Raw genomic sequence first — 19599 nt, 5'->3', positions numbered from 1 at the left:
AAATGTGCTTTTCCATGTTCACATTAAACTTCCTGTGCTCCAGTTCATGCCAGTTTCCCCTTGTCCTGGCACTGGGCAGCACTGAAGAGACTGACGCCACCCTCTTGATACCCACTCTTTTAGATACCTGTAGTCCACCAGAGCAGCCAGGTCCTTCTCAGAGCTCCCCTCAGCAGCAGGTCAGCCCCTAACCTGTAGTGATGCTGTGGTTATTCCTCCCCAGGTGAAAGACTCTACAATTGCTCTTGTTGAACCTATCAGGGTCCTCACTGCCCAACTCTCCAGCCTGTCCAGGTCTCACTGAATGGCAGCACAGCCTCCTAGTGTCAGCCACTCCCTCCAGCTTCCAATTACAAAGTAATAATAATAATTATTATTATTTACTATGACGCTAATTGTAGGCAACTTTTCTCCTCATGATTACTTAACTACAGAAAACGATGCCAGGGCTAAAAGTAAATGGACACTGAAAAATATTCCAAAAGTTTTCCGTGAATATGAACTGACAAATTACTTTGTACGTTGTTGCATCCTTATTGTTAATAGCTTAATTCTCATGTTGCCATTATATATTCACATATAGCACCACATCTAATATGCATTTGCATACATTAACTTCATGTACTCCACCACCTTCTAGACATCAGTCTATGCAGACAAGTGGACTTGACTAGAAAATTTCACATTTTCCCTACTAAAGAAGTAATTTTCCAAGTTAAGGTTCCTCATCATAGATGATCAAGATGATCAAATTCTGTATTTCTTTATAAAAACTTAAGATACGCAGGCCTTGCACATATGGCTTCATTAACATCTTCAAGTTTGTTCTCAGTCACATCCATTAACGTGAACAGCACCCCTACACAAAAGATGCATCCTAATAGCTTTAATGAAGATCACTGTACCCCACCACAGAGAACATGTTTTAATTAACAATCCTAGTATCAGTTACAGTACTTTTTATCAGTCTACTGCACTGTAATCACAGAAGGCAGGAATAAGAAACCTGAGCATACAGCCCTCACCCCAGTTTTACTTCAAGACTGGCTGAAAGACTTGGCTTATAATACCTAACTTGGTGCACTTACTTAGAAAATGAGCAGCATATTCTAACAAGTCAGACTTCTGACTGCACAAAACTGCAGCTGAATGTAAGTACCAGCTGAAACCAAAATGTGGTAGGGAGTTAGAAACCCCCTGAAAAAAAAACTGATACTTTGATATCAAATGATTTAACGGATTTGACAGACATCATCCCCTTTGGGGGAAGTTTAATACTGCAAAATATAATCAATTCTTGGCCTGTTTTAAATTGAAGCTTCTGAGAGTGCAGTCTTCATATTTGGAGCACTGACAGCCCAACATCCCCATTTTAATAAGAAATCATAGAAATAAACGCACTGAGTCAAGCTACCATCATACACACAGTTGTGACAACAATCCTAGCATCAAATCACATCAGGCAGTGACTAAGTTCAGCTACAAGATCACAACGCAGATTTCCAAGTAGCTGGGAAGTTAAAGAAGTCAAGTCAGGAACTCAGGGCACTGTACTATGGGAAGAGACAGGAGAGGCTTCAAATACATCCATGAAGTTTTCTCTAATTTCTGAATTATTTCAGAACTTCTAACTACAACATGCGCATCTTCCCCTGCAACACAAACATGAGGAAGGACCCTTCTTCAAAGACAGAAACTCAGATAAGTCACGACATTTACTTACATTCCCTTTGGTAACACAGCTCTTTGTGGTTTAAGTAAGCAGCAAAACAACAGAATAACAATCTTGTTATGATAGCAGGGTATTTGAAGGCAATTACCATATAAAGCATTTATAGGAGAACATCTGAAAGCATCATGGAGAAAACAGTTGAAGCTAACAGCTGAAAATGCAGAAGTACTAAAAACTGATTGCAAACTATGAACACAGTGCCTCAGAGAAAAGCTTGAAGACAGAATAAAGCTAGGAGTGATCTCACTTTAGCATCTTAGAAGTATTCTTTAATTATCCCAATAGAAGGAAAAAACATCAAACAAGTAGACAGTCAATTAGAAGATGAACAAGAGCACATGAACGGTGTTACAGGACAACTTACAAACAGGACAAAGAAATGGCACAGGAAAAAAATAAGCTCATGTAGAACTTTTGAAACACACTGATATTCAGGGCATAATTTAGACATAAAGGAATGAGCAGCCACCTAAAAAGTAGAGGGAATACATCACTTTGTTACCAAGTTTGCAATTCGGCAGGACTGCAAAATTAGCTAATACAATTTGGGAATGACTCCAAGCTAGAAAATACTATTTTCTCAATAGAACATTGGCACAACTGCAATAACATTATGGTTCCTTCCCTGAAAGAAATGAGTTGTAAGACAAATTGGCAAATATACAGAAGACGGTGACCAAGTGAGAAGACTAATTAAACTTCAAACTTGATACTCTCTTCAGCCACAGACAGAATTTCTAGAATTGTTTCAATACCATGAAAATAAATCATTTCTTAAGTTTTACATATTAAGAGATATGTAGTAATCTGGAGAAACTGGGTTAGATAACTGGCTTCCTAAAAATGAAGTGTAATACATATGAAGAAATGCACTAAAATCTGAGAACTCTGACAAGGTGAATGTGTCAGATTTCTGGCAGTGGCTATGTTAAAGACCACAGCTCCCAATATATATATTTGTACTGGCACATGCCCTGATATAAATCCAAATGTACTGTAAGAAGAGCACTAATTAATCTGCCTAAGGAATAAGTACCTTTTATGCCGGTATGAATCACAATGATGACAAAACAGATCATCACAGATGCATTCAAGACAGGAACATTCTTTGCTTGCAAACATATTTTAGTATAGAACATTGTTACGCAGCATATTATATAGTAAAAAGCAAAGTGTATTTTTTAAACACTCCTCACGTTTCTGAAAGTAAATTACAAAAGAAAAAAAAAGAAAGCTGTTCCGTTAATTCCTATAATCCAGTGCACTCTAGAATCGTGATCTTCTGAAAGAAGCAACACTGTGCATCTTGATTTTTCCCCCCCAATAGCAGGTGACCGTATTTTTAAGCTACAGCAATCCAGAGAAATGTAAAATCATACAACTGAAAATAACACTGTGTTCTTTCCCAGACAAATCTCAAGTGTCAGTATAAAGTAAAGAAAGTAGTAGGTGGTAAGAATGTGTTACAGATGAGACTTCAACAATACACAAAACTAAAAACTACACAGCTGCGCTGTTCTCATTTAGTTACTCCACAGCAGGAGTGGAATAGCTCATGTAAAATACATCATCGATATTTCTACATAAATGAAGGCTACATCTTTAAAGTATAGAGTGAATATTCAATATGAAAATAGAAATTTTAAACAAAATTCAAATTATTCCTACATGCTTCTTCAGAATTCTGTTCGAGTCAGCATTTGGCCTATATTTATAGTGATCTAAAACAAATTGCAGCAGCACAGCAACAAACGATGGTCTAACGAGGAATGAGTACCTTTATAATTTCTACAGTATCTACCTGTATGAAAACATTTAAAACTGAGGTGTTTTAAATACAGGAAATATCTCTACTGACTGTAATAGTCGTCCTAGAAGAAAAGCCCTTCCTATTTGGAGCAACAATTAATGCTTAACATTTAAAGCTTTGTCCTCAGTAACATTTATTCTACAATCATATGCTCACTTAGTTACATGTTGTGTACTTTATACATCCATTACATACACAAAATGTTTTAATTTATTTTCAATGAGTACTAAGAACAAATCATGTCTCAAGTGTTCTAAACTGGTCACATTTATGTTGCTCACATAAGTTTAGTCTTTGATTGTACAAATACTTCAAAAGTCTGCATTCAAAAGTCTTAGAATAGTTACATTCGGGTTACATTCCATCACTGTTACCTAGCTGCATCATTTTGCAGTTCCATCAGTGGATGATCAATACTAGAAAGATTATCATTCCTTGCATACGTGTACAATTTACTCCTTGTCCTAAGTATAAATTTGCAACACAGTAGTAACACTGCAGGTACAGAAGTAATGCTTTCTTATCAGGCATGTGAAAAGACTAACTCTACCACAGTTGATGCTGGTGTTTACGTAGAAGGCTTCTCACATGTCATTTCAGTCCACAGGGGGTAGATGTTTGTCTATGAACTGTTTTATATCCATCATCTCCTGTTCAAAGATAAAGGTACGTATTAGTCAAGTTCCTTATTAATACACATTCACTACACAATGTTTCAAAATTTCAGTTATTATGAGCAGCTGGGCTACAAATGTTGAATGTTTAATTAGTTATTTGACATGCTTTAATCAGCACACACAGCAAGCCAACACTGTTAGCTCTTCAAGGCACTAAATGTATCTTTACTCACATAGTACTAAGTGTTCTAAGAAGGAGCACATATTTACACATTTGAATGACAACTCAATGTTTTTGCTGCCTAAATGTAATAAAACTACATAAACATCCCCAAGAACTAGTCCACCTTTTTCTGGCAGTTGCAAGCCATCATTAAATCAACTCAACTGTTTGCTGAGCCAGAGCCATAAACATACGTTTTGAGGCTGCCACTTCCCTAATATCAACCCTCCTTCCACGTTTTTCTGATGTCTCCATTCAATACCATGCAAAATTCTCTTCAAAATATCAAGTTGCACTGGCACTGCGATAATTCTATCTGCCTTCTAATTCAGTAATTATTAATGTGATTAATAGCTCAGCCATGCCAGCCCCAAAAATACATTCCTCTAAGGAATTTCCCACTGGTCATATGAACTTTTCCCTCGGATGTTTTTTCAGACAGGCATTGAGTTATTCAGTAAAATAAGTCAGTGGCATCACATGCTTTTAATAGAAAAAAAATTAAATTAAAACGCCCTGTAATTGTTAGGAAAAAGTAAAACCATACTTAGCTAAAAGACTTATATTAAGAAAATTACCTCAATACACGAACTATGCATCATGCCAGAGTAAGTTCTGAAGGTTATATTGGCTGGATTTATCATACTCTTTAGCTTCTCAACAGTAAGAGAACCAAACAGTAAAGGAACAATTGGGTCACAGTCCCCATGGCACTGAAGTACAGGAATCTCCTTGTTGACACCGACAGCACCCTGTCAGGGGCGGAAAGAGAAGAAGGAGGAAGTAAGTGGGTAAGATTTCATATGAATGCCACGTTAAGCAGAGGTAACCACCAAGTACTTCTCCAATTCCCCTTCTTGCCTGGATTTAAACCCCCAAGTGCCCTATTCTGAGAATTACCGAGTTATCCAGCTGCAGTCTGAACATACAATCTTCAGATACACTCATTTAGCCTGAGCAAAACTGCTTCAGAAAGGATAAATAAATACCTGAACAAAAGAACTCCGAAGAGGAAGCCAACAGCTGAGGGCTACAACACCTGCTAACTTCTGATGTGTTGTAAGGGCTGTATACAATGATAAAGCACCGCCCTAAAATAAACAGATCAGTATTAGAATGGTGAAGGTAATGTCACTTCTAACGTTTGTTTCAGGATCTTTGGTTTCTCCTTTAAATGATTTCTTATATTCCAATTTATTCTTCCTTAGAATCAATACTAGAAGCAGTATTATATGTACTTATCATTATCATGCATTTTTTTTCCCCTCCAAGCCCATGTGATTAATTCACAAGTAAAATGTACCACAACTGACAGCTGAAACCCAGGCACGAAATAAAGGAGTATCGTTATTATTATTCATGTATCAATAAAGGTTCTATCATCTCAACTTTAATATTTTAATTCACTGCAACAATGACCACAGAGTTGACGAATAGATCTAAAAGGTCTATAGCATACTGGTCAATTAGGTTATTGTAGAAGTACAAATGATGGGACAAGAAATAACTATCACATTAAAGGTAGATTAAAATGCTACCAAGATGTTAAAGAAAAAAAGATTTTCAGGCAACACCACAGAGGCTATATATATATATAACAACTAATAACTTTAAATAGGCTATTAATGTTAGTAACTTTTTTTCCACAAGCTCATTTATCAGTGAAAATTAATTATTTACATAAGCTAACAGACTTTAGTTGTTCAGGTAAAGAGAAACAAACACCTCAAAATGTCAGAAGCAACAAACACCCATTCAAGCTTGGATTTCCCACATTGGGAAAGCTAAGCTATCCCCCCAGAAAAAGACAGTTCTTTCCAAGCAAACCTTACCTGAGAAAAGCCTCCCAGAATAATCCGATTGGAAGGAATTCCATTTTTTACTTCTTGATCTATTAGTGCTTTAACTGTAACACAAAGGCCGGGAATTAAAATGCACTCTGTTCTGTAGAAAATCTAAGAGAAGAGAGAGACCACCTCCCTGACGTCAACATAAAGCTCATGAGAGAGAAAACTTGTTACCTATACAATAAAAAAGTAACAAAAAAAAATCTAGGATGCAATCAAAAATTCCAGTGCCCCCATATCACTTCCAGCCAGGAAAATGTGCAAGGAAGTCTTCCACTGCCTGGAAAATGGTATCATGTTCTAACTATCCACTATGACAAATGAATGCCCATATAGCTTTAACTTGCTACCCAGAGGCTCTTAGCATGAAGGCCCTCCCCTGCCCATTTCATCCTTGAAGGTTTGAAGTGTATAAAGTGTTTTCACTGATGAACTGCCTACTTAGTCATGAAATACAAAATAAATAAATAAAATAAACATCAGTAGCTAAATTTAGATCAGCAATAATAGTGCATATGCATTACCTTCTCTAATTATTTTGACTTCTTTAATCCAATAGGCTCTTTCAGACTCATCATTAGCTCTTAACAATACACAGAAGTACTTTCAAGACCTAAAAAGTATTCCTAAACATACCATTCTCTGCTGCCTGTTTGATCCCAACTTCATCTTCCTGCGAATCTGGAGAAAGTCCAATGATATCAAACCTTACAAAAACATCAACAAGAGTATTACTCATTAGAGGAGTAATTCCACTACTTTAAAGCACAAAATTGAGACGCTTTCCAAACTAGAATGCTTGTTAGCTGACATACTTCATATCAATTACCCACAGTTTCCAAGAAATCACGAACAATCTGTGAACGTGGATAAAATGCTTGACCCAGTCAACCAAGTTTTTGAGAGCTTTGCTTTCTTCTGTCATTTATTGCATATTAAACAGCAGAGTTTCGATACTTGCTCCAAAAACTTCAGCAGGGACTTATTTAAATTTAACAGTTATGAGTATAAAATTAAAACGCTGTTCAGAGAAACAAACTAAAGTTACTTGAGAAAAAAAAAAAATCACGAGGGATGCTTTAAGAACACTGAAATTCTCATATTTTTCCTGCTTTCTATTCAGAATGGATGTTCTAAAGAACAGTTGCCAGACATCCTAATTCTACTGATGCACTAAAAATTGCTCACTTGGTAGCAATGGTATTTATATTCAAACCTCTGCTACTACTGACTACAAATTCATACACAACACAGACCATAGATTATAGATGTAAAATTATTTTGTCATGTACTTTAACACATGCAGATTAGTACTGAAGAATAACCATTACCACAGACACACAGAAAACTGCAGTACACTCTGAGAGCCCTCCTATAAAAGGAAACTAAAGCAAAAAGCTTTCAATAATTCCACCCAATTAAAAGAAGCCATTCAGGTTGTTCAGGATTTTTAATTAAGAACAATGAGCTCAGACCTCTGGATATCTTTTGAAACACATTGTTTGCAGTTTAATACTCACCACGATGGCATACTCATGTTCATGTTCAAAGTAACCGGCATAAATGGCCTAAGAATGGGAATTAACAACGTTGATGTAAGGTACATACTGAAATTTAATTATACAGATGCAGTTATGTCACTGAATTACATCACTCCTTCTTCCAAATCATAATGAACACTAGCTACCCTGTAGTGTCTCCTCAAGAAATCTCCCCCGAAATCAGTGTCTCCAAACACATTTATCATACAGAGCTAACCTTTGCTTGGAGAGCAAGCAAAACATTAACAGGCTGTTTTATATATACAAACACACGTAAAATACAAGCATATATATGTATCCATGTAGCTATTTCTTATATAGACTTGTATATCACAGTTCCACAGACAAGCTCGGTGGATGAAGGCACCTTAGAATCATAGAATCATAGAATTACTCAGGTTGGAAAAGACCTTGAAGATCATCAAGTCCAACCGCAGCCTAACCAGTAGCTTATCTCTAAAAAACAACAACAAACCTCTGCTAAATCATATCCCTGAGTACCACATCCAAACGGCTCTTAAACACATCCAGGGATGGCGATTCAACCACCTCCTTGGGGAGCCCATTCCAGTACCTAACCACCCTTTCTGTAAAGAAGTTCTTTCTAATATCCAACCTAAACTTGCCCTGGCGCAACTTGAGGCCATTTCCCCTCGTCCTGTCACAAGTCAGTAGTGAGAAGAGACCTGCCCCACTCTCACTGTAAGAACCTTTCAGGTTCTTACACATAATGACCACATGACCTTACACAGCATTAGCATGTAACATGTAAATTGCAACTACTAAACACACAAGTTTAAGATGTGCACGTACATAATATACAGTATATACCGTATATTTAATGGTCAATAAAACAAAAAATTACTCCTTGTTAAGAATGGCTTTGAACAGGTAACTGGGTGTGAGGAAAGACCTCAATCCAGTGAAAGCACAACGTCAAGACAGTCTAACATTACATGTAAAGGCTTTCAATTTGTTTTCAGTCTGAGTGAGTAACAAAAGCAAAATATGAATGCAATTGTCCAAAGGTTCCTAAAAAGCAACAAAATATTTAATAGAATCAGAATTGTTTTCAATGTCTTCTTAGTAAAGAAGTAGAGCCATTCCAAATTCCATGTGACTTCATTATCCACACAAATACCTTAGCATCTAACTACAGAAAAGATGAAACAGGAAAAGTTACAAACTTACGCGTGTGGGCAGATGTATTTCACATGGGGGCTTTTGATACCAGCAAGTGCTTCTGACCATCCATGCCTGTTAACAAAAAAAACACCTTGTATGTCATTTATGTACCAGCTTAGCCCCTTGCTAAGCTGCAAGTATACAGCGCACATAAAAAATACTGAATAAGGCCAATATTTCTAGAAGAATTTTACAGATAGTCCAATATGTTATGAATACATTACTAAATTTAAACAGCTTTTACCTGGCTGGATTTAACAGATTCAGTACTGAAACATATGAACGTATGCTGCTTCCAGGCTCATCACTGGTCCAGAGCTCACTGTGCTGCTCCTGCTGAATTAAGGCAGCTTTTTTCCCCACAAGCAACTTTCTCATTTCTGACTGCATCTCTTAATGTGGTTGAAGAGCAAACCAATGCCTAAGCATGGGCTATGAGGAAACCAACCCAATCAAACCTGGCGTACTGACACCAGCTTAGCCTGCATGCTCTCAGGATCAGGCAGTTTTTCAGATCTCAGGCATATGCTGTATGAATGCACAGAGCCCGGGATTTGCTCAGGACATGAGCTATCAAGCTTCCTGCAAATCAGGTAACTGGAATACATCATTTAAATTAAAAGCTCAGTGAGATTCACACCAGGGCTGAGCTAGACTTGTACACAACTGGACCCAAAGCCAAACCTGTGCAGAACTGCTGGCTGTGCCTGCACTTTACTTCAGCAAACATTCAACAGTTCCTGGCTTTCCTGACTTCTCTCATTAGTCAGCATCCCTAAATCAGTCAGTACACTGGGTAACAGTGAGAGAAAGCACCTGTAACAAACTTTTTATGTTTATTGCATACACATAAAAACCGCATTGCATAAACATATATGCTGACTCTCTAGAACAACCAGCTGTGCTGCACGCTGCCTTCAGTCTTTGATAAGTCAACCGAGGGGATGCAGCAAAGTATGAAGTTCAAACAACTTCCAGCGGCTCCCATCTCTAAGGCATGCAATCTTACACCCGGAACTCTTCACAGCTACAGGCAGGCGCTAACACATCGACATACGCACCCGGTATCTCCCAATCCATGAAGAAAAATCACCTACGAAAAATAAAACCGCGCTATGAGACGACTTAAGGAAAGCGAGAACCCCGCTCGGATAGCGCAAATACCCGCACGGGCCCCAGGGCGACGTAACCGGACTGCAGCCCCCGGCCGCCCGTAGGAGGCACCCGAAGCGCCCCGCGGCACCACGGTCGCCCCGCCCCGCCCGCTGACACCGCGACCTTTCCAGCACCGGGCGCCGCTCCGAGCCCATAGCGCCAGGGACCTGTGGCGCTGCGCGGGCCTCTCACTGCCCACCCTCAGCCTGGCCCGGCCACGCTGCGCTGTCACCCCCAGGCCGCCTCCGCCGCTCCCGGCCCCGGCCCGGCGAAGAACAAAGCGGGGCGGGGGCCGCCGCCCGCTGGGGTTCCCGAAGCCTGCGCTGTCTCTTCCCCTTCCCGCCCGAACTCACGGCGGCCGTCGCCTTCCTGGCGGCCGGGACGATGGCGGGGAGCGGCGCCGACATGTTGTTGCCGCACATACACCGGAGTGCCGGGCGGCCGAGGGACGGCGGCCAGCGGGTGGGAGGCGGGGCGGCCGGAGGCGGGGCTGTTCCTGCCGTGCCCGCCCCGATTGGCTGCGGCGGGGTTGGCGGGAGAGCGGGGCGGCGCGGGGGAAGCGCTGCCGTGAGGGTAGGGCAGGCTGCCATCTCAGTGTTTCTTATGAAAATCAGTTGTTGTGCTTTGAAAGGCTTGGCGAAAAGGGAAATCACGATATTCTTTAAGTGGAGATATTCAATGTGAAATGATGAGAAGCAGGAAAAACAGCGAAATAAAAAACTACCAACAGTGGGCAACGTTGTTGGACAGAACTCATTTATCCCCGTCAGATCGGATGCCTGCATCAGTGAATTAAATCGTGGTTTATGGACAAAGAGTGAATGCCTCTTATTCATCTGTTCCTTCCAAGAACTCAGACCGACTCTGAATGTGTATGGCAAACACGCTGCTGCCAGAATGAATTGCTTTGTCCTGCCTGCTGACAGCTGGGCCAAGCAGTTGATCATTGCATCTGGGCTGACCTCAGCTGAACTGCCAGCCCTGCCAGTGCTGCTCCGAGCTGCTGGAGCAACGTGGCTCTGTGTGCATAGGGCAGCTGGGAGTTGCACAACAGAAGGGCAGTGGGGCACAGGGCAGCCTGCTGCCTGCAGGCAAAAAAGCACGGGGCCTTGCTTCCTAAGGGAACCACTGTAAGCTTCTGAATTGTGGATCTTTCAAAAGCTTCTGAGTCTTTACAGTGAAATATATCTGCATATGTTTTTTTTTACCTAATTTACTGGGAGCTTTACGAGACAGAACATGCTCTAAGCTGTGTATTTTCCCCTATCCTTGTGGCTGAAATTGACACAGATGGTTTCCCATAGCTGCGTTTTACATGTATTGCCACATAGTTGGTGTTTCTGAACACCAGGAGAAGCAATACAGCCTTCATCCCGTAACTCCATTTCCAAATGTCCATTTCACCTGTTGCTTACTGGCAGCACAGTAAAGGTTACCAGGCTGAGCTGCCTGCTCACTTCCAGCAGATCGATGCGCTCCGTGCCCTAAAGCCACTCCTGCTCTTATACAGCCTATAAGTTTTAAAAGCTTGGCTTTAAAACACGGGGCTGAGAGCAATGCGAATAACAGAACAGTGAAGCACTGAGTCCACTTTGAGACCTAAGCCATTGGCGTTGTCTGCTGAGAGGTCTGCCTGACGCTTGACTCGCGCTTCCCCATTCTCGCAGCACGTAGCTCACTCGCAGCTATCCCACTGAGCAACCACACACCGCCGCCATCTTCCGCACCCCCTGCTCCCTCCCGCCCTCCTCAGGCTGCGGCACCGCGCGACAGTGCTGGAGGCGCGGTTTACGGCTCTTGCCGTAAAGCAGCTCTGCCTGCGGAGCGCCGCCGCCGTCCTTGTGAGGGCAGTGGCGATGAGCGGGAATGGCGTGCATGGGGCTCTGCAGCTGCTGCGGACGCTGCCTAAGGTCAGCCTGGCCAACCTGAGGCCCAACCCGGGTTCAAAAAAGACGGTGAGTGCTTGTGGCTGGTCGGTGTGGGTCTCCGGTTCCCTGTTGCTCTTAAGGTCTTTGGGAGACTGCGGCGGGCCCGGGAGAGTTGCCCAGGCGGAACGAGGTGAGGTGGTGACGTGTGTTGGCCCTTAAACCTGTGTTCTTATGGCCATCCCCACGGACAGCTGGCTGATGGGCAGCCCTAATTAGGCCTCAGGGTTCTCAGTGGTTGAGAGACATTATAAAAAGTATATGGAATACCCAAACGTTTATGATTGGGAGTGATAGTAATGCGTGAAAAACGAGAGGCTAGACAAAAAGGGAAAGTCGTTCCAGCCAGCATTTGTTATTAGTAGTGATTGTTCCAAAGCGAAACTGAATTCTCTCTTCCACTCCTTACTTATAAAACAGTAGAGAAGTAAGGAAAAGAAGCCCAACCGATATGGGGGCAAGAAGAGTCATAAGAATAAAGAACAAAGAGAACACCAGGCAGGGTATCCCTGGCAGTGCTCCCCAGAGATGCTAGCAGACCTGGTGAGTTCTGCATGTGCATCCCACAGGCCCGTGGCAAGGCAATAGAACAGATATTCTTCACCACTGTTTTGTCAGGGTTTCTCCTGTAAATTTGCTTCTCTAGATACAGCTTTGTCAAGGTCATAACGACCTGGAAGAGGAAGCCCTGTGTGGGACTGATATCCTTCTTTTTGGTTTCTTTTCAAGCTAATTGCGCCCATGTTGTCTGAGGTATAAAGGAGCTTTTCTGCCCAGCGTTTGTTCTCGGGACTTTTTGTTTCACAAAGTAGCTGCTGAGTTTTGAAAATCATTTATTGTTTCTAGTACGTAGAGATTTTTATGTATGAGATTTTTTTGTTGGGTTTTTAGCAAGTAACTTGTAACTTCAGATAGGAGATGAGGTGTGTGTTGATCGGTGTTTGTCTCCTACATGTTCCTGTTACCTGTTGGCTATCTGTTAAAGTTTGTAGGGGTGATCTCATCTGGCATTCCCTGGTATTTTTGTTTTGGTGTGTGATGGTTTTATTCTGCAGTTAATCAGTTCAAATGAGTGTATTTAAGAGGCTGTTATTTCACAAACAGATGTTGTGAAAAGAACCAAAGTGTTTTCATTAGCCCCACCGACAATCTAAAATCTGGTCAATATTCCAATTGCTTTCTATGTTTGACCACAAATCGCTGTATGTGCAGGCAGCCCTTGGAAAGGATGGGCCAGCGGTGCCCTCCCTTTGCCTCCAAGTACTTCCATTCCTTTTGGGTATTTGTGCTGGTGCTGAAGGTTGTGTGTTGAGCCAGATCAAGGGATGAAACTGCTGAAAACCAATTAGACAAAAAATACTTGTCATCCAGTTTAGTTTCCTGATTTATCTAATGCAAAGCTTTACAGCACAAGAGATTCTGTAAATAAAGTAGCATAGTGTGTGGGTTTGGGATGAGACAGCTTCCATTAGTGCCAGCAGTGTAGTCTAGCATGAACTTGCACTTGAACTCTGTTCTATTTAATATCAATACAGGTAGGCTTTGCCTTATTTCAAATAGGTTGAAAAGAATTATAATTTTTTAATTATTTATAGCAATATTGGCTTTTTTATTAATATGCCAGTGCACATTAAGTGTTCCATAATTTAATACAAGCAGAAAACAACAAATGTTATGTATTTGTGACAGTTCTCAAACCTTAGTTTTACTAAATATTCCCCACTGCAGTATAACTGCAAAACGTGCTTTATGGTATTAGGAGTGTCCACAGTTTGCCTGAGTGTTGGATGCAGAAAATTAGAATGTGAAGAGACTTAATGAAATCTATTTGCTAGTGACTTATTTATTTTTGAATCAAGAGTGATTATGGAGTGACTTATCGTATCAAAGGTTGCTTGTGAACGTTACAAATCACGTTTAACTTGTGTTGCCTTACGTATTTCCCAGTATGACTGATTCAAATTGAGGAATACAGTGGAACACAGCAAATACTTGTGGAGACACGAGAGTGTAAGCAATATGGCATTGTTCCTTTTGTGCGTTTGCACTCCAGTGAATCCTAGCTTAAATGGAAAAAAACTATGTAGAATTAAATGCATTCATCAAAGTGGTGTGCAGATATGGTTGTGCCTCTTGGAGTTCTGTAGCTTTTGTCAAAAACTGTCATTTTGTTGTGTTGGTTATGTCTCGGAAATCTTGTGTTTATAGGTTCTTCTCTAGAAAGTAGTTAATTAAATGTTTTGTTTGTTATTTTCAAGGAGAGAAGACGTGGCCGTGGACGATACAGAGGTAGAAAGTGTGGTCGAGGTCACAAAGGGGAAAGACAAAGAGGAAATCGCCCCCGATTAGGCTTTGAGGGTGGCCAAACTCCATTTTATTTGTCAATACCAAAATATGGGTTTAATGAGGGACATAGGTAAGTTCTTTCATAGTAGCACACGAATTAATCAGTCTGCTTTTCTTAATCTTTCTTGTGAAGCCAGAATTTGTCTAGTATGCAAAAACAAACCTTGTTATAGACTAGATATATCTGATAGTTACGTTACCTACAAGCAGAATCTCCTCATTGTCATGGTGTACTTCTTTTAGTAAATTATTTCATTTTGCTTTGCAACTCTTCTTGTTTGCCATTTTCTCTTTGCACAGTCCCTCATTTGTAGCAGTGTATCCCCTACAATTAATCCTATTTCTCTTCTGAGAACCTCTTCCAAACATGCTACTTATTCTCCATGCCTGTCTTCACAGCAAATAGTTGATTGGACTCAATGGAAGTGGGCATGTTGCCTTTAATGAACTCCTGTGAAGATGTCAGGCTTCATAAGTGTAGCTTTCCTTTGTATTTCAGTTTGCTTTATTCACCTGGAACTCTGATGTCTGCTAGCCAAGCAGTTCTACTTTTCTTCATTGTTCTACTCACTTAGCCCTGCAGTAGTGGCATTTGTGTCTATCTGTGCTCCATCTGTTCTGCTCAATATCTTAAAAAGCTCATTTATAACAAATCTGTCAGACATTAAATCATTTTTGCTACTGTTTTCATCAGGTGCTCTGCCTTGTCTAATGCTTCTGTCCCCTTTTCATGTTGTGCTTGTTTGTGCCATTGTCCCTCTTCCAGCTTTTTAACATTTTTCACCCAACTTGTTTTTTTCTTCTGTCTCCTTTCTTAGTGGCGGATCTGTGTGCTGGTCTCTATATTAATTTTCTTAACTATATTGACAGATGGAAAGCTGTTAGGTTTTTGTTGTCGGTTTTTGTTCCTTTTACACGTGGTCACAAAAACTTCTATATGCATACAGTGCTGTTATGGGTACTAGTAACAGAAACATGCCACAAATGCAGACAGTTTAAGAATGAAAAGACTGATGTCTTTTTTTGTTAGCTGTTAAACTTGCAGTTTGATTTAATGTTTCAGATTTCCAATTTCTATTTTGATTAATTTACAGTAGAGGTAGAGCACTTTTCATCCACAAAGGACATGCTGTAGAATGCAAGCACTGAGCTTCTCATGTTAGCAGTGCTCATAAGTTTATTAATAAACAACAAAAATCCAAGCTTCTGTGGTGGCAAAAATAAAAGGATCCTTTTTAATGTGCTTTTTAATCGCATTGGGTAAGCATGGAAACAATAACAAAAGGTACTTTTTCAACTGAAGTGAGACTATTGTGGTAGAATAAGAGCATAGTGAACAATGTCTCTAGAGTTTATCCTTACCTCATTTTTATTTATTTTTTCCTACCTGCAGTTCTCATCTTCTACTTCTTCAACTTTTGCTCTGTTAGGAGCTGTCTGACTGAGCTAATTCTGTTGCTTGTCTTTTTTATTTTTCCTGGCTTAGTTTAGATAAGTGTCTGTTTTTCTACAAACAGTCACGGATTTCCAGTAGCAGTAATTAAACTTTATGAGGATAGTGTTGAGCATCAGCAGGAATCCTATGCATTAGGCAGAGACACTGGAATAGGGGAAACTACTCTGAGGATCGGATTATGTAGTTAAGTAACTTAGAACTTCATAAAAGGCAACAGAAAATTCTGCTAAAGGTGATGGCTATGGAGAGAACACTCAATTTTCTTTGGTGGTAGTTTGTCTTGATTTATTTTTTTTGTCAGATTTTCCAAAGGCATTAGTGATGTTACCAAGTTGGATTCACTTCAGTGTGTTGGTTATTTAGAATCTTGTTGAATTACCAAGAAGTGCTTATACTCATAATGTTTTGCTGCTTCCTTTAACCAACCAGCTTGTCAACAGCAAAAGGATCACTGTAATGTATGAACATATAGTGCAGTCTTGGTCTGTAACTGGGACTTGTAATTTTAATTTAATGCCAATTTGGCTTATGGATAAGGCTGTTTTAAGCATGTACTTGGTTGTTTTAAGACGAGGTAGAAAACTGAATGTGTGCTATATATCATTGTTCAGCTCTATTAAAGTTTGTACTTTGTACATTTCTTTTTGTTCCTTTTTTCCCCCCCCTCATTCCTCTCCAGCTGCCGACGTCAGTATCATCCCCTCAGTCTTCAGAGGCTGCAGTACCTTATTGATTTGGGTAGAGTTGACCCTACGCAACCAATTGACTTAACACAGCTTACTAACGCTAGAGGTGTAACAATACAACCTCTCAAACGGGATTATGGTGTCCAGCTGGTGGAAGAGGTAGGCATACAATAAAAACATATGATTTCAGGCAGCAGAAAGCCTTGGGTTTTCAGTTTTCTCACACTAGACTGTTGACCGCTTTGGAAGCATCCTTGCTTTTCTAAATTAGTTTTCTGTAGAATTGATGATATCTAACCCACTAGAGGGCAGTATGGGCAAGCAAAACATTAGGGAGATGTTTTAAGACCGGAGAGAGTATACAAAAATAATAGTTGAGAAAAACATAATGATAGGTCAAAAATTATTTTGGGACAGAAGATTAGAGCATTCTAAAACAAATGTATGAGAATTTTGGACAGGCAAACGTTTTTAATTGAACCCAGGTGACTAAAGGAGAGCAGTTTGTTTACCCTTCTTGGGATGGTAAACAGACAAATTGTAGTGTTCTTCAGGATAAAATGTTTCTTATAACTTTACAGAGATAAATGTATGTATGCCTTAAAATACTCCTGTTAATGTTAATCGAATGTGTGTTGAAACTTACAGGGTGCTGATATCTTTGCAGCAAAAATAAACATTGAAGTGCAAAGGGCATCTGAATTAGCAATTGCAGCTATAGAAAAAAATGGAGGTGTTGTTACAACATCGTTCTACGATCCAAGGAGTTTGGGTAAGAATTTCTTTTCATTTCTGACTTCTTAAAATATGAAGATTAAGGGTCCAAATTTCAAAGGTAGTTTTTATTGGAAAGTCATCCACTTCATCCATTCTAAAAGCTTAAGAAAAGATACGTTATATAAATGTTGAGCTGCGCTGTCTCCTCTCTTTTCTTTATTCTTAAGATGTTCGTTTGTTTAGCTCTACTGGTGGTAGGTACTGGTGGTAGTTGACAGGACGAGGGGAAATGGCCTCAAGTTGCACCAAGGTAAGTTTAGGTTGGACGTTAGGAAACACTTCTTTACAGAGAGGGTAGTTAAACTCTGGAATAGGCTCCCCAGGGAGGTGGTTGAGTCACTGTCCTTGGATGTGTTTGAGAGCTGTTTGGATATGGTGCTCAGAGATATGATTTAGCAGAGGGTTGTTAGAGATAGGGTACCATGGTTAGATTGAGGTTGGACTTGATGACCTTTGAGGTCTTTTCCAACCTAAGTAATTCTATGATTCTGCGGTTAATGGTTATTTAACTATCAGCCAATTTAAGAAATGTCAGTTGCTGTGTAAGCAGAGGAACTAATAAAGGATTGATTCTTTGAATTTTTGTCTTAACTTTTCCACACATTTAATAGCCCTTGGGAAACGCAGGGGAAGGTTGATTTAAATGACACTTGGTTGATGATGTTTTTAATTTAAAATTGCTTTCCAGTTAAAATGAGGAAATAACTAAGTTAGAGGAGGTCAGAATCATTCCAATAAAAATGGCTATTGTTTTGAGAGCACTTTCACTGAAGAATGTGACTTTGCTTTGCTCGAGGCTGCATCCTGCCTGATACTCATTCATGCCATTAGTATTGACAATAATGGAGTTTTCTTGTGTGAATGAGGCTGAGGACAAGAGAAATAGGCTTCTTTTGTGCAAAATATGTTGTTCTGGACTGATACAAGCTCTTTTACTTCCCTAATTCAGGAAATGATCAAGTATTTAGTTTAAAAACATCTGAAATGTTATTTGTCAACTCTAGCAAAAAATGAGGCGAGGACCCAAATGTTCAAATGTCCAAACAGACTCATAGAATGGCTTGGAAGGGACCTTGAAGATTGTCTAGTTCAATCTCTCTGTGCCCCACTATGGGCAGAGTTGCCACCCACTCAGGCTGCCCAGGGCCCCATTCAGCATGGCTTTGAATGGGGCCAGTGAATGGTACATGCACAGCTTCTCTGGGCAACCTGTTACAGTGCCTTTGAGTAAAGAATTTCTTCCTTATGTCCAATTTAAATAAACTTTCTATTGATTCTTTGTTTAAAATACTTAAAGAAACACTGAAGGTATCACTTGTTGACTGTGTAAATAGGGATTTTTAACATTTCAGCCAGTACTTTAAGCCAGAAGATGCCATCTTCTTCAGTGTTATCTTTCCAATGAAGGCATTCTAAATGCATTAGAAACAATTCATCTAGACTGCTTTAACTGATATTTATAATGACACAGTTCTTTGTTTGGGTAGGAGAAACTTGATTTGTTTTTTGCTTGGTTTAGCTTAAGTTAGCTTAATAAGTTAGTTAGCACAAAATACTAAGTGACTGTAATTTATTGCCTCTAGGTATTGATTATAAAGGATCGTATCTAATCCCTTTTCTTTGCATGCAGATATTTTAATTAAGCCAGTCCCGTTTTTTCTGCGTGGCCAACCTATTCCAAAGCGAATGCTTCCCCCTGAGGACCTTGTGCGTTACTACACAGATGCCAGTAATCGTGGGTACCTGGCAGATCCATCGAAGGTTGCGGAAGCCAGACTTGAACTTGCCAAGAAATATGGTTATACCCTACCAGACATAACTAAGGATGAGCTCTTCAAAATGTTAAGTACGCGCAAAGACCCTAGGCAGATATTTTTTGGTCTTGCTCCAGGATGGATCGTAAACATGGCAGACAAGAAAATTCTGAAGCCAACTGATGAGAGGCTGCTAAAATACTATAGCTCGTGAATTCAGGACTGGAGACGACTGCAGGTGCACAGGAAACATCTGGATATGAAATAATGGATACAAAGTGGTGTTTGTTTTTTTTCTGTAAGACTCCTTTTACAGCAGACAAAACAGTAGTTTTTGTTTATGTAATCTACTGGTGTAGCTTTTGCTGTTTTTGATTGTCATAATACTGCATATGAAAATGCTTAACATTTGGAAGCAGTGTGGAGTCTGAAATAAAGCGTGTATTTGGGCACTTTCTCTTGCTGTTATTTGCCTATTATTTTATTCAGAAGACATAGTTTGGTGTTGTATGTTTCAGTGGATGTTTCCGAAGAGTAGCTTGACT

At 40.0% G+C, this 19599-nt stretch overlaps 2 protein-coding genes across 2 annotated transcripts; one reads left to right on the top strand and one right to left on the bottom strand.

The window, feature by feature from the left end:
- Positions 1-1973: 1973 nt before the first annotated feature.
- On the bottom strand, positions 1974-10590 carry LYPLA1 (lysophospholipase 1). Its single transcript, XM_072327263.1, has 9 exons — positions 10464-10590; positions 10017-10048; positions 8962-9027; positions 7750-7797; positions 6866-6936; positions 6215-6288; positions 5372-5473; positions 4961-5134; positions 1974-4192 (listed from the first exon to the last, which is right to left on the bottom strand). Exons 1-9 carry the CDS (start codon positions 10530-10532, stop codon positions 4139-4141), a joined length of 690 nt encoding a protein of 229 aa, XP_072183364.1. The 5' UTR covers positions 10533-10590; the 3' UTR covers positions 1974-4138.
- Positions 10591-11860: 1270 nt separating this feature from the next.
- On the top strand, positions 11861-19506 carry MRPL15 (mitochondrial ribosomal protein L15). Its single transcript, XM_072329115.1, has 5 exons — positions 11861-12065; positions 14294-14451; positions 16517-16682; positions 17172-17295; positions 18931-19506. The coding sequence occupies exons 1-5, from the start codon at positions 11967-11969 to the stop codon at positions 19266-19268; spliced, it is 885 nt and encodes a 294-aa protein (XP_072185216.1). The 5' UTR covers positions 11861-11966; the 3' UTR covers positions 19269-19506.
- Positions 19507-19599: the final 93 nt, after the last annotated feature.

The sequence above is a fragment of the Excalfactoria chinensis genome, chromosome 2, assembly GCF_039878825.1.
Source record: "Excalfactoria chinensis isolate bCotChi1 chromosome 2, bCotChi1.hap2, whole genome shotgun sequence".
NCBI classification, from domain to species: domain Eukaryota; kingdom Metazoa; phylum Chordata; class Aves; order Galliformes; family Phasianidae; genus Excalfactoria; species Excalfactoria chinensis.
This window is presented reverse-complemented; position numbering and strand designations above follow the sequence as displayed.

Excerpts from the sequence above, each read along its gene's own strand:
- LYPLA1 (XM_072327263.1), bottom strand. The coding sequence starts at position 10,532 with ATGTGCGGCAACAACATGTCGGCGCCGCTCCCCGCCATCGTCCCGGCC. Across the intron at positions 7,798-8,961 it reads AAATACATCTGCCCACACGC|GCCATTTATGCCGGTTACTT; the intron begins GTAAGTTTGTAA and ends TCCCATTCTTAG. Across the intron at positions 4,193-4,960 it reads TGCATAGTTCGTGTATTGAG|GAGATGATGGATATAAAACA; the intron begins GTAATTTTCTTA and ends ATCTTTGAACAG.
- MRPL15 (XM_072329115.1), top strand. The coding sequence starts at position 11,967 with ATGAGCGGGAATGGCGTGCATGGGGCTCTGCAGCTGCTGCGGACGCTG. Across the intron at positions 12,066-14,293 it reads ACCCGGGTTCAAAAAAGACG|GAGAGAAGACGTGGCCGTGG; the intron begins GTGAGTGCTTGT and ends GTTATTTTCAAG. Across the intron at positions 17,296-18,930 it reads CTACGATCCAAGGAGTTTGG|ATATTTTAATTAAGCCAGTC; the intron begins GTAAGAATTTCT and ends CTTTGCATGCAG.